Here is a 13,861-nt window from a genome sequence, read left to right on the forward strand (position 1 = left end):
GGTTGGAGTTGTTAGGACTTACAGTGCTTCTCTTCCTAATGAAACTTTACATGTGATGAAGCTCTGGTTTCCCAGAAATGGCTGAACATCTGGCTGTTGCAGCAAAGCATTTGCTTTGCTTGTGTGCACAGCTTTACCTACTAAACCATCTCTATCTTGGCCCGGGTCATTCCACTTTTGCCTTTCTTCTCTTCCCTGTCCTACTGTGTGGGGCTCAGATGTATTGGGGCTGGCCTGACATGGCATTGCAAATCCAGACTTTTCTGATGTTAATTTGCAGAACTGCCCAATCTGGAATGAATACGAGAAGCCAAATGCACATCAGATCTGAAGTATGAACGAGGCTTGCCTCGTCCTTGCCTCATGATTTCATCTGTCCACCGTCACAGGTGCAGTCGGACACAATCCGTGACTCTCAAGTAGAGCTACATCTGGCTGTGTGTCTTCGGAAAGGCGGGGACATGGGTTTCACTGGTCGACACCGCCGGCCCCGCTGTCTGCGGAGGCGCAGCCCTCCGAACGGCTGCCAGCCTCGGGGCTGTGCCAGGCCGCAGGCGCTGCGGGCCGCGGTGCCCAGGACAGCTGTCCGAGGAGTTGGAGCAGGGGTGCGGACAACGTCCCGCCGCGCCGCCACGCAGACGTCAACGGTCGCTCACCAGCGAGCGCGAACCCCTCCTCCCGCGCCCCCGCGCCAGCCGCTGTCCGGGCCCCGCGGGCGGAGGGGGCGGCCCCGCGGGAGGAGGGGGCGGCCCCGCGGGGGGAGGGGGCGGCGCCGCGGGCGGAGGGGGCTGTGCCAGGCGCCGTGCGGAACGCGGGCGGCCGGAGCGCAGCGGGAGGGGGCGTGGTGCCGTCCGCTCGCCTCGCCCCGCTCCGCTCCCCCCCGCCCCGGTGGTGTTGTCTCTTTACGGCCGAGGCCGGGGGCTCTCGCGAGATCGGTGTTGGCGTCGTGACCTCCATGTGAGAGGAGCGGCGCCTGGTAAACACTCCCCGGGGTCGGGAGATGGCTCCCGGCGGCGCCCGTTAGACCTGGCCGAGGCCGTTCCCGCCATATTCCGCCTCGCCTTGTTGTACCTCGGGGGGAGTCGTGGCGCGAGCGATCGGGAAGCAGCGGGAGATCGGCTCGAGTCTTCTTCCCTGCGCCCCTCTTTGAGCGGGGACGGCGGCCCGGCGGGCGGGAGGCTTGCGGCTGTTACGCGGGATTTGAAAATCCTGCCCCACTGAGCTGAACAAAGAGCGGGGGAAGCGCCCGGCCCCCTCCCCTTCTCCCTCGCACGTCGCAGACGCGCACCCGGGCAGCGGACCCCTTTACCACCTCCTGACCCAGACCTCCCTCCCTTCTCTGCGGCCGGCTGAGCGAGTGGGAGGGCGCGCACCATGTGGATCCAGGTCCGCACGATAGACGGCACCGAGACTCAGACCATCGACGACCTGAGCCGCCTCACTAAGATCGAATGCCTGCGGGAGAAGATCCAGGAGACCTTCCGCGTGAGCCCCGACCGCCAGCGCCTCTTCTACCGGGGCAAGCAGGTGAGGCGGAAACGCCCCTACCTGGATGGCGGGGGTGGGGACGGGCCGGGGCGCTTCCCCCTCTTGCTGCCCCGCGCGTCCCCGCTCGGGCTCAGGTCTTTGTGTGTCCCGGCGCTGAGGTCCCCGTCCCCACCCATGTGTTGTCTTCTGGCTCCAGCTTTTGTTTATTCCCGCCCCGTCGGGCCTAGAGGGAGATGCGATGCAGGAGGGAGACGAGGTATCTGGCCTGACAAGCGGCTCTGGTGACCTGGCGCGGGTTTTCTGCGCTCCCTCCCGCCCGCCTTTTTACCAGGGGGCGAGCGGGTGCCGGAGAAGCCCCTTTGTGTGTTTGTTTTCCCACCTGAATCGCGGGAGGCTCCTCCCCCAGCCCCAGCCTTTATCGAGCCGAGTGACAGGGCGGCCGAAGGGCTGCGAGGAAGGAAGCCCCTTAGCTCCTCCCCGCAGACCCCGGGAGCGGAGCGCCCACATCATAGTTAGCCCGATTCCCTCCGGCCGCCCTGCCGCTGCATCGGCCGGGACGGCGGGGAGGCGTGGAGCGCGGATGCACCGCGGGCAGCTTCCACGGCGGAACGCCGCCCCCGAGGCCCGCACATGGCGGGGCGAGAAGTGCCGTGTCCCGTCAATAGCCGCTGCGGGGTCGCTACGGCGCGCCCCTCCCCCGGCTTCTGCCGGAGTAGCGGTTTTCGGGGACCGCCGGCTGTGAACCGCTGCCCTGGGCGGGGGCTGGTGGTGCCGGGCCAGGCGGGGCTCCCCTGTGGGCGGGGCGGCGACGCAAGGTGCGTTTGCGCGGGCACAACTTGTGCGGCCCGGTCCTTCCGGGCGCGGGGACAGGCGTGTCACAGGCGGGACGGGGCGGGCGGCTGGGGCAGCAGGCGGGGCGGAGAGGAGAGACGAGACGAGGCGCCGCGTCCAGAGCAGAGCCCAGTACTGCTGGAGCACGCGGCCGAAAGCTTCCCTTCTCTTCCTGTGACAAATGTGTTTTGATCCGAATAGCTTGCCTCAGGCTGCATCTTCGTTGCTGAAAGGTGTCACTTTTCAAGTAGCATTGCATAAACTATGAGGCATACTCGGCACTTGAGCCGTTAAGTGAGACACAGCTACTACCTGTCAAGAAAGGTGTCAGATAAGTGGCGTATTTCTGGGAATGTGGCTCTCACAATGCACCTTCTTACAGCAGAGAAGTGTTGTGGTGTTCACCTAGATTAGTAACACAAGGCAGTGAAGCTTCTACCTCAAAAGACTCGAAGTGTGTATTCTAACAAGTGTAAAAAAAGTAACCGGAAATTTTAGCTGCAACTAGGAGGTGAGCATTGGTGGCTACATGTTAAGCCTAGATTGCGAACTCAGTAGCAGGTTAGTATGTTAGTATGTTCTGCACATTGGTGAAAGTGAGCATTTGAGAACATGTTTATCATGACAGTAATCGTGTAGTTAAAAATGTCATGTTTCTCTGAAGGGACAAAATCAAAGAACAACAGTTTTGAAGTTATGTAACCTGTTTAGCTTTTTGCTGTGCTGACACACCTCTTATTTCGGCACGGAGCTTTATGTGGGACATAGTGTTTATCCAAGATGCAGGGAAAATGAGTCTGTGATGAGTTGTGCGTTTCTAGGTAGTCTATCAGTGTCCAGACCAATTAGCTTCAACATTTTAGTTAACAGATGTCTTGCTAAAGCAAGCAGAATAGGGAAATACTGTAGCTGAAGTTTATGACATAATCACCATTTGTGAGTTTAGTACTTTGTCCATTTTAGGGCACATTTTGGATTGTATTCAGTGAAGAATTAGAGAGTTTTTTTTTTTATAGCTTCGATCACTATTTATGTCCATCTTCTTCTCAATGCCATAACTAGTTTTGAAGTTTCCTTGATGATTATGGGTTGCTTTTCTGATTCCATGGTGCTAGAAAGTAGAAAAAAAGATCAGAACGATTGCTTACACAAGTAAATTTGATACTGAAACACATGAGCAAAAAAACCTGTAAACAACTTCAACTTTCTCAGGGCTGTGTTAAAATTAAAAAAAAAAAAACAAACATGGCATTTCAATTAAAGTAAATAGAAAGCAGCATACTGAGGTGGAAATGTGGAAAAGGTACCTCCTGCATGTGCTGGAAAAAAACATTGTCTAGTCTAAATTATTTCCCTATTTTATCTCACTAGTACTCGATATGATTAAATCTGTATAGTCTGACAGTAGACCTGTGGTCTTGCTGCTGAGTACTGATTAACTGTAGTAATTCTGGGAGCTTCTAGAAGTAGTTGGACCTTACAAGTGGTGAGTATCAGAAGTCTATCTAAATAACCTTCCTTTTTCTAAAAATAGAAATGTGTGAAGTGATAAGAAAGCCTGAGTGAGTCATCATTTGTGGATTGAATTTCAACAACTTAATGTTCTTAGCTTGCAATGAAGAATACTACATTCAACTAACATTTTAATCTAGAGACCTTTTGCGGTTCTGTAGGATTGTCCATGTCCAGTTTATGTAGTTTGTGACATACTATAATTTGCTGTTGTATAATCTTCAAACACAAAAGTGGGGCCTTAAGTGGGCAGTACTTCATGCTGCTGTTCTTAAGGGTTAAAATACCCTAGAACTAATGATGAAAACCTGGTGTTGTGATTAATGTAGTACTTTGTTTTGGTTTTTTTTTCTTTTGACATTGGGAAAAGCACTACTTGGTTGAACAGACTGGTTTCTGTTTTTTTTAACTGCCAGGAAGACCTGCTGTCACATGTGGCATTGAAGAGTGCAGGAGAGTATTACCCTATAACGTGATTTGGTCTGTGAGGACATCCTGGACTCTCTGAGGATCCATGTTTCTGAGCAGAACTGAGTATCTGTAAGCCAGAGAAGTCAAGTCATTCTGTAGGTCAAGGTAGAACTGAGGAAACGCAATAGTAGTGCATGCATAGTTCTTCAGTGAAGTAATCTCACCTTCAGTTAGAGAAGTCTGCTGAGCACAGAAACCCCAGTGATTTCACTTACTTTCTTTGTTGAAGAAGTTTGATCTAGAAGAGGTTTCTTGGAGGAACACAAATACTTCCTTGTGCTGGAATAAATCGTATTTTAACCTCACTCCACCATAGAGTATTTCCTTCTAATGCATAATCCATGTTGCTCTATGTTAGCTCTGAGTAAACTCCTAAATTACAATGCATTGTGTGGAGTTTCTCTGAAATTCAAAAAATGAAGACAAGGCAATCTGTCTTCTGGCAGCATACTCTTTGTCCTAGTTGGAAAACCTATATAGCACTTCTTGATAAGGACAGAAATTCTCAGATTAATTCAAGAAAAGTGAGGGAGAAATATAGCAAACAAATTCTTGTAAATTTGACATACTGGAGCAGATTTTCTGTAGAGCCAAGCAGTCAGGAAGGGATTTCTAGCTTCCGTTTACAATGCTGGAAAAAATCAGCAGTGAAAATGCAATGAAGTTTATGTAAGTTCAAAAGCTTGCCAAAGAACTTTAGGTTGCTCAGAAGACTGTAGGAGTATTAGCACTAACATACACTTCCGGTACAACTAAATGTGCACACTGTTGTCATTCAGCAATATGTATTGTTTGTGGAATTTTAAAAATAATATAGTCATTTGTTTGCTTTTTCTGTCATCGTGTCTTACCCTGTTGGAATTTTAATTCAATGAAGACCAGTTAATGGCTACTGTGAAAGAAACCATTGTATCCAGTGGCTTTTCTGTAGTGCTTCCCAAAGTCAGGGAAGAGGGATTTCAGAGACCAAACTTTTCCTGACAGTGTATGTATCAGGCACCGAATCGCTAAGTTGTTGCAATTGAAGTTGTCCATGTGGTTCAAGTTGTTAATTGTGTTGGTGAGGAAGACATTGTAAACCTGATCCATGAAAAACTTAAGTCAGCGGGTGAAAGCAAGAGCATTGAAGCCAATGTGAAAGTTGTTGCAAATCAGTCTTAAGAAATTCAGCTCTTCTTTATGCACAGGAGAGTACGATAGTACACATTACTGTGTACGTTACTGTGCAAGTTGACTCAAGTATAGTTGTCAGGCCCATGTTGTAATGCCCAAGTTTTTAGGGTTTTGTTTCTTTAAAGGTAACTGAAATGGTGGAGGAGCTTTAGTTTTCCATGAGAGCATAATTCTGATAGAGCACAATTACAAATCTGGAAGCAAGACATGCCTTGGTTTACATATAGCCTTTCTGTAACTTCTGCTGACCAAGGCTGACATGTGAGCAGTAGATAGAATCTCATGTCAGTTTAAGCTTCAAAACTTTTGTTTGTGCACTGTTTAAGGGCTTCTTAAATAGTCACAGCTTGAATGAATTTCCTGAAGGATTGAAAAGCTTTATTTATGGAGTCTTTCCCCAAACAATGGGAGGACTAAACCTATTCATAAAACAATTGAGTTTCTTAACACAATCTCTTCCCAGTTTTATTTTGTTTGGAAAATTGCAAACATTTTCTGCTGAAGATGTCCAAATCCCATCTGCTTCAGGCAGAATATGCATGTGAAAAGTCTTCAACTGGAGTAGTTAAATTTGTCTATTGGAGAAATAGTTTGAAGAAGTCTTTGAAGGGAAAAGATTTGCCATTCTTTGATGAAGCTGGTAGCAAGTAGCTCTGTAGCTTTATGAGAGAGAACTGCCTGGAGTTTCCAGGGCAGAGGTGACCAGACTGCATTCAAAATTCCCAAAGTGTTCATGGAGTATACTTCAAATTTAGCTGGCAGTAAGGTTAGTAGCCCTATTAGCAGATTCTTTTTTATATGGTTGTGGAAAATTCAAAGTGCTGAAACTGAAGGAAAAGCTGAAGCATATGTCAAAACTGGGTACTTTAAGAAATTGTAACTAGCTTTCAGACTATATTTTTTGGCATATATATTTATTAATGTAATCTAGTTAGGGTGCTTTAGTACTTGTACTTTTCTAATTAGTCTGGAAGCTCCTGGAAACTGAATATTTCTCTTCATATAAACCCCACTCCCCAAACTCTTAGATGCAGAACACGCCTGATGCATGACCAGCACTGGGAACTAGATGATGAGGATTTCCAGTGATGAAATGTGATCAAATGTTGATTAATTTACATCAATAGAAGTTATGAGTCCATTCACTTCTTTAAAACTGTTAACTAGATCTCTATTAATTTAACTGTTAAATTATGTTAAAGTAGCTGCCCTCATATACTGGGCTGTTGTTTGTTGCTTTGGGTTTTTTTCCTGACTTATTTTTGAGTACAGAAGACTCAGATAATAACTAGTTCTTCATTACAGGTATCCTTACAAGCTGCAGATAGTCATTTGTTCTCCCTGTTGTTGAACTTCACTTGCCTGTGCTATAGAAGTCCATGCCATCATACAGGAGGTACTTGACCATTCTCATGTAATTGCACTGAGATGGATGTGTCTTTCCCTACTTCTAAGGATTTCAATGCAGTTTTTTGACACTTTGTTGTTTTTTTTTTTTTCAAAAGTGTCGAGTAATCCTAAATATCAGCTAGAAGACACTGTGAACTTGATTTACCTAATAAAAAGATTCCTGAGAACTGCAAAAGAGGACTGCTCCAACTTCATTTTCAAACTAGAAGTTAATGAGCAAACAGTCCTTTAATGGGATTTAGAACTGCATCCAAGAGGAAAATGTTGTATCTAAATTAGCATTTTTTTTCCTTCTATGTCTCACCTAGTGATAAAGGATCTTCAAAGCTTGAACTTCTTACTGTAAAGTTTAGCTTGGAAAAGATGCCAAATGGAACCTTGTGGAAGTCACTGGTTGAGACTGAGAATGGCTGCCTTCACTTCGATCTTCTGGTTGAGTCAAGAAGCTTTTTCTTACAGCTCTTGACTTTCAGCTATTTTTGTGTTGGCACTTACTGTGTACACTGGAATCTTTTTGAGTTGTATTTAGTCCATTTTAAAAGGTAAAATGTGGTACTGCTGCTGCACTCTGCAAATAATTTTCTAGCAGTAGTGTAAAAATCACTCTTTTGTTGGGGATTGTGTACTTAAAATGTAGGCTTCTGTACTTAATATTAGGTACAGAACTTAAAAAATTTGGTTTTTTTCCTAGAGAAAGCTAGTCTGTAGCTGATTGAATATTGTTGAATACTGTCTCTAGTTGATTGAGTACAAAGATGACTAATGTACATTTATCATGATATTTGTACTGAGATTGATGTGTAATTACAGACAGTGTCAGCAACAAGACTCTGACATTTCTTCCTAGATTTTATGGCTTTTTAGTGTGTCAGACTTCCTATTTCTGTGAAGAACAGAAAAAGCACAGCATATGCACACTTTCCTATGATTGCGGTCATTGTTTGTCACTATAATTGTTGAAAAGCCTTTCTCAGATACTAGAAGTTTCTATATTCTTCCTTCTGTAAGAGTTCCTGTTGCTGTACAATTTCTGCTGAGTACCGTGGGAGTCTCTGCAAGACTATCATACCTATCTAGAGGATGATTTCTTGAGAGTAATACTTTTGATACCATCCATTGTTACAAATGCCTTTTTCCTTGAGTCCAGGGCAGATGGTTAGCTGTTAGCACACGTAGCAGTCAAAAGGGAGCACCTTCTGTGACCTAAAGATTAATTCACGTTGCATTGTTGGTGGGATTTTTGGTGGCATAACAGTCATGACATCAAACGTTCTTGTAAGCCACTTTGAAATGTAACTCTCATGGCAAGACATTGACAGAACTGGGTCTAATTTGGACTGTGTTCTCCAGACATGGGCAACTGTTATGGGGTTTTTTAATGCTGTGATCTGCCTGTATTCTCTTCTGGAGGGATACGGATCTATAGTCTGTCAGAGAACTTCCTTGTCCAGATGTTTGACCTACTCCTGTGTTCTGTTATGATCTCATCACTCTAGGGAGTACTGAGAGAGAATAAGACAGAACAATGATTTAATTTTTTTACTGTTGAGTAAATTCTTGAAAGACGGGAATGATCTACCATTTGCATCTGTTTGCTTTTAACAGCAACCTATGAAGTCCAAACTGTTAAGGAATAAAAAGTTAATGTGAATCTTTGAGAACAGATTGTCAATGGTAGGACTTTTAATGAAACTGTAAATTTAAGTGCTTCTAGTGGCAAGCAAGAAATCTGTTTGTAAAGTCTCAGTCTGTTTCCATTAGGACTTTGCTTTTGTTGAGGAGCTTGTTATAGAGCGAAGGACAATAAACACTGTCGAGCATGACCTAGGGTTTGTTTGGTATTTCTTTCCAAGCAAGATTAAAGTTACTTCCCACTTAGGAGGTAACCTTTAATTTGAGTTAGTTTTTGTGTGAACCTGATAGGTGTTGCTGTTTGGTTTCTATTAGAATCTTTGCAAAAAAATGCTAGCAGCAGTAAGGAAGGGAGAGTTAGAAGAAAACATTCAGGGGTGCCTAGGTGAAATCAGTACAAACTAGTTGTCTTTATGAATGCCCAATGTATGTGCAAAAAAATCTTAAAAAATGTGGAGACAGTATAGTTAAAGCCTGCTCTTCAAAGAAGATCTCCTGTAGCCATATGAGGAGACACAAAACCCTCATAAATGTGCAGTCTTTGCTGAACAATGTTTGAATGAAGTTACTTGCCTTTTTATTCTTACTATAATGGATTGCGTGAATGGACACTTGTGCAGGGCCAGGAAAGTCTTTTAAGACCCTCGGCAATTAGTGATATATTGCTCAAAAAAGGTCACTGATAGGAGCAGAAGCGTCCCATGTGCAAGAGGAAGATGGAATTCAGTATAATGGTCTCCAGACAAAATACCTTTTGACAGAGCAGCCTATATGGGAGCTACAAGTGCTGTGGAAACTAGAGTTAGTTGAGGAGGAGGTGAGTCTCCTAGAGATTGGTATGCTTTAGTATAGCACATGTTAACGTTCCAGTTCATATAAAGACACTAACTTACTTCATGTGGTTGACTACTATATTCCTTTTTATGTAGCATTTGTCTTTGTTGCAATTGAGACAACTGTATTTCCTTGGGAAAGAGTTGCAGTACACAGTTACTGTAAAAACCTGACCATGTGCCTCCTACTCTTGAGTGTTTAATACATTAATTTAATGATCCCAGAGTCCTGAAGCGTTCTGTTCTAATACCAGATAGTCCAGGTATAAGCTGCAGTTTTCTATATGGAAAGATAATATTGTTCTCATTATTTCAGCTTTGGAAGTGTAAGCAAACTGAACACACTTTATGAATGGCAAAAGTCCATACGCTGAGTGTCTAATGTCGTGTGGTAAAGAAAATTGAAATTTTCTTTATGTGACTTGGTCCTATTGGTCCAAACCTCAGTATTAGTTACATAAATGAAAATTCAAAATCAGCTTTTGAGTTTTTCATTACTAGCTTCTGGCTTGAGATGTATTTGAGTGCCTCTGTAAAAATATTAAGTGGGATTTACAATTCCAACAGTGTACTTAAGTCTTGAGGTGGAGAATACTAGAAATTCTGGAAGTGTGCTTAGGTTGCTTCCAGTGAGTACCCAGCTGGAAGTTACAAGTTCTTGATTTCTTTAGACAAACTTACCCTCTGGGTGACTCCTGTAAAGAACTCTTAAATAAGTTTTTCTACTGAGCTTGAGCTTCAAGCTCTTTAACCTTACGTGTTTCCTCTTAAAGGATTTTACAGGGTACATGGCAGGATAAAAGATGGGTGTCACTTAACTTTTCATCATACTTTGGTAAGTAAAGAGCTCTTCTGAATTTGTTACAGTTGCTCTTTAAAGATCTTCATTGTCAGGTGGAATGGCTGGATTAAGGTGACCCATGAATTTAGTCTCTTGGATCACATTTTAAGATAACAACAGTAGATAATGTGTTTTCACAAGAACAATTACAGGCTTTCTTGGGAGGTCTGTGTACATTCCTTGTCACCTATAATGAGCTGTGCTTCTGCTGACAACTGTTGACTTGCAGACAACTTAATGTGATAGTTATTGATGAATTACTTGTCAGGCCTATTGGTGGTTTTTTTTCTAGTAATGTAGTATGCACTCTGCATGATCATTCATGTTTGTTTACGTGCAGCTTCTACATGCTTTTAAAGTAATTTGTGGCTCAATGTTACAAGACAGTTCTTCTAACAGTGATAGCAGGTAGGTATCAATCCTAGTATTGCATTGCTAGAGCTACTTTTGTGTAGTAGTGCAAACATAGTGGTCTTCCTTGTGAGTATTTAAAATAACAGTCTCTTAAATTTTGAAATTGATAATGTCTTTAACATGTGATCTACAAAAATACTTTTAAGAAATATAATGTTTGTCTACTTTTGAATAATTAATATAGTGAAGGAATGTCATACAGAAAATCTAGATGCTTTTTAGTGTTACCTCATTCACAATATATTAATGAAGACATACAGGCTTTTGAAGCATGCCAGTCTTTAAGAGGAAGAAAAATCAAAATGAAATCTACTGCTGAGGAAACAAGTACATACTTTTTAATGATAGTAACATTAGAAGAGCTAGCGAAATTTCATAAATGAAATTGTCTGTTATTTTTGCTCTAGTACATATTCCAGTTGCCCATTAAGAAGTCATAACTGACTTGAATGAGATACAGCTTAATTATCTGGTACTTGACTGATTACTTTTGTTACTGGTTTGCATTTATAAGCTTGTGAATGGCAGGGATCCTTAAATGCTTAATGTATGATTAAGTAAACATGTAATGTTTCTTTCTTGTAATATGCTCTCCAGGCAAACATTCTTGGATAATCTTCTTAGTATGTTTATGCAGCAGAATGGGATGAAGTTGTTTATATATTTGTATGGTTTTACCATTAGAAGCAGGTGTACCGTAAAGCTGACTGGGAGGTTGGTCAGCACCTATTCCCACACATTGCTGGATTGTTTTGAATGAAACTTTCTACCTTTTTGTGTTGAATATTTAGCTTGTCTTTGAGGTTGCTTGGGTCTCAATTCAGTAACGCTTTCATTCATTTTTGTGACATAGTAAGGCTGTGTTTGCTGGGAAATGGGGGGGAGTCTCATTTGTAAATGATTTGGGGTTTTTTTTGGGCTGTGTTTATGGGACTTTTGGTTTTTTGTATGTTGTTCTGGAATGCTGTATTCCAGAATGGATTTTAAATGCTAGTTTTTTTGTTGAAGGTATCAATGCTTTTTCTCCTAATGTTTGTTGATATCTAGAAGTAGTGATAGATCCTTAATTTTCAGCATCTAATACTGCTTTAGTAATATGAGTAGGAGATATTACTCTATCTGGAAGGACAGGTACACTGTCAAGTAATATGGTACATTACAGTTTTCTTATTGTAGTAGTCTGTGAGGCTATAGCCTTACTGGCCAGGATTCCATCATTGTATTAAAACCAGTATATGTCAGTAATTCAAGAAACAATGTCTTCTAGTTCTCACCTTCTGTTGTGGAATGGAGATCTTTAATCACATTGTTTTCAAACTTGGTTACTCCAAGGATTTCAATTGTCAGTGGTGTAGTAATACTGTCTATAGGTTTACTTGTAGATACACACTTAAGTTCTAAGTCAAATAGCATGTAACTATGATTTTACTAGTTGAGTTTTTGTTTTTCTCTTCTTTGTCCCCAGAAGCAGACCATATTGTAGAATCATTGACTAGGTCTAAATTTATACTGCTGCTAATATTCTTAGAGCATATTTGTTACTTATACTATAAACAGGTGCTCTTTCCCTATCATATTGCCAAGCACTACGTCCCACCGTATTTGAAGTGTGCTTACGGTAATCTTATGTTGGTTACTGTACTTTCTTGGTTATTGTACTTTAAGACCTAAGTGTGCCATCACTAGTGGTACAGTAGTCTACAGTCTGCAAAGAATACCCGTTATAAAAGAAATTAAAAAAAACCAAATCCCACAACTGCTATGGGCAGAGAACAGAATGCCAGTTCATTATAAATTATTACTGTAAAGTAGACAGCGTTGCAGTCACCAGTTTATTCTGCTGACCAATTAGTTCATGTTCATCAAGGCTGACTTCTTTGATTCCTGTGCAAGAATAGGTAGTCTGTGCTTGATGGTGGGAGTGTATGTCACTAGAGAAGGCTGCTTCTTGCACAAGGCCTAGCCTAGGTAAGTCTTGTGTTCTCAGCATAAATATAGCTGTTTCTGGACAGGTTACTTTTAAGTCTTCGTTTTCCCGTCTTTCTGATACTAATAGGGAGGATGCAGTAGTGGATGAAAGGTATATCTTAATCATAAGTGATGAATAGATGGCAAAGAATAGAAAAAAGATGGTTTTTATTGAGCATTAATACTGATTACCGTAAAACTAATTGTTTTAAGCTTTAAAGTGAAATACATCTTTTTGGTTTTTTTGATCAGGCTGCGTCTTGCAGATTGCATATTAAGAAAGTGAACAATGACTATTTCTTTATTTTCACCTGTGTGTTGCCTACATATGTTCAGTCTACTGATTTTTTAATTATTATTTTTTTTAATCTCTACTGCATAACCTTTCAGAAGATTTCCTCATAACATTGAATTTTAGAAATGGTGCACTTGAAATTTCTGCTACAGCTTGTCTGGTCCAATTGGAACAGACAAATGTGTCAAGTTACGTTGTCTTTAGTAACATCCTGTTAATTTATTATTTCAGAAATAATTTATTTTTCTGATATGCTGCTTATTTTTACTAAGGATTTGCAGCAACAACAAAAAAATACTTTTTGAGAGATTGAATCTTCAAAGTGAGTCTAGAGTAGGGCTCAGAAGGAGCAGCAGCTCCAGAAATGCGGATCTTCCTCTACCTCCTTTCAAGCGTATCACTGCAATATAATTATTTGTCTTTATTTTGGGTTTATTTGTATTTTGAATTTAAGAATAGCTGGTTTAAAACTTCTTTAATCATCTTAACAGCACAAATGGAACCTAGATCTAGATTGGCATAGGGATACAAGAACACTTCTGTCCCTTTTGTTAAAGAGATGTCAAAATCATAGGAATGTGTAAAATGGTGTGATGGGAAAGGTTATTTAAAGTTTTAAGTAGCTTGCTGCTTGGTATGAAGCCTTAGCCTAAAGTTCTTAGCCTAAAAGTTCCAGGCAGTATTGATAGTGACCTGTAGCATAACAGTTGCTGGATACTTCCATTTTAAGACTTTTGTATGTTTTGAACAGCTTCAGAATCTTCAGTGCAGTTTTGTTTGCTGCGTGTTGTACTGTTTTGAAAACAAGCAACTTAACAAGGGTCATTCTCATAGCTGTTGACCAAACAGCTAGTTCAGCTTCAATTACATTGAAACAAACTATGAGTACTCCTGTTTACATGTCCCAGCTGTGGGTACAGTAGTTATCAGCGCTATGGAGAGTAATTTGGATTTTTTACATAGATCTTAAGTTCAGAGAATAACTGATAAATT

At 42.1% G+C, this 13,861-nt stretch overlaps 1 protein-coding gene across 4 annotated transcripts in view; it reads left to right on the forward strand.

Annotated features, from left to right (window-relative positions):
* Positions 1 to 949: 949 nt before the first annotated feature.
* Positions 950 to 13,861, forward strand: part of UHRF2 (ubiquitin like with PHD and ring finger domains 2) — a 92,897-nt gene continuing 79,985 nt past the window's right edge. For all 4 annotated transcript variants that reach the window (XM_062017166.1, XM_062017167.1, XM_062017168.1 and 1 more), the window contains exon 1: positions 950 to 1,527. In XM_062017166.1, coding sequence (XP_061873150.1) covers positions 1,375 to 1,527 — 153 coding nt within the window. In that variant the 5' untranslated portion in view covers positions 950 to 1,374. The remainder of the gene's footprint in view (positions 1,528 to 13,861) is intronic.

Source organism: Colius striatus, chromosome Z, assembly GCF_028858725.1.
Source record: "Colius striatus isolate bColStr4 chromosome Z, bColStr4.1.hap1, whole genome shotgun sequence".
Lineage (NCBI taxonomy): Eukaryota > Metazoa > Chordata > Aves > Coliiformes > Coliidae > Colius > Colius striatus.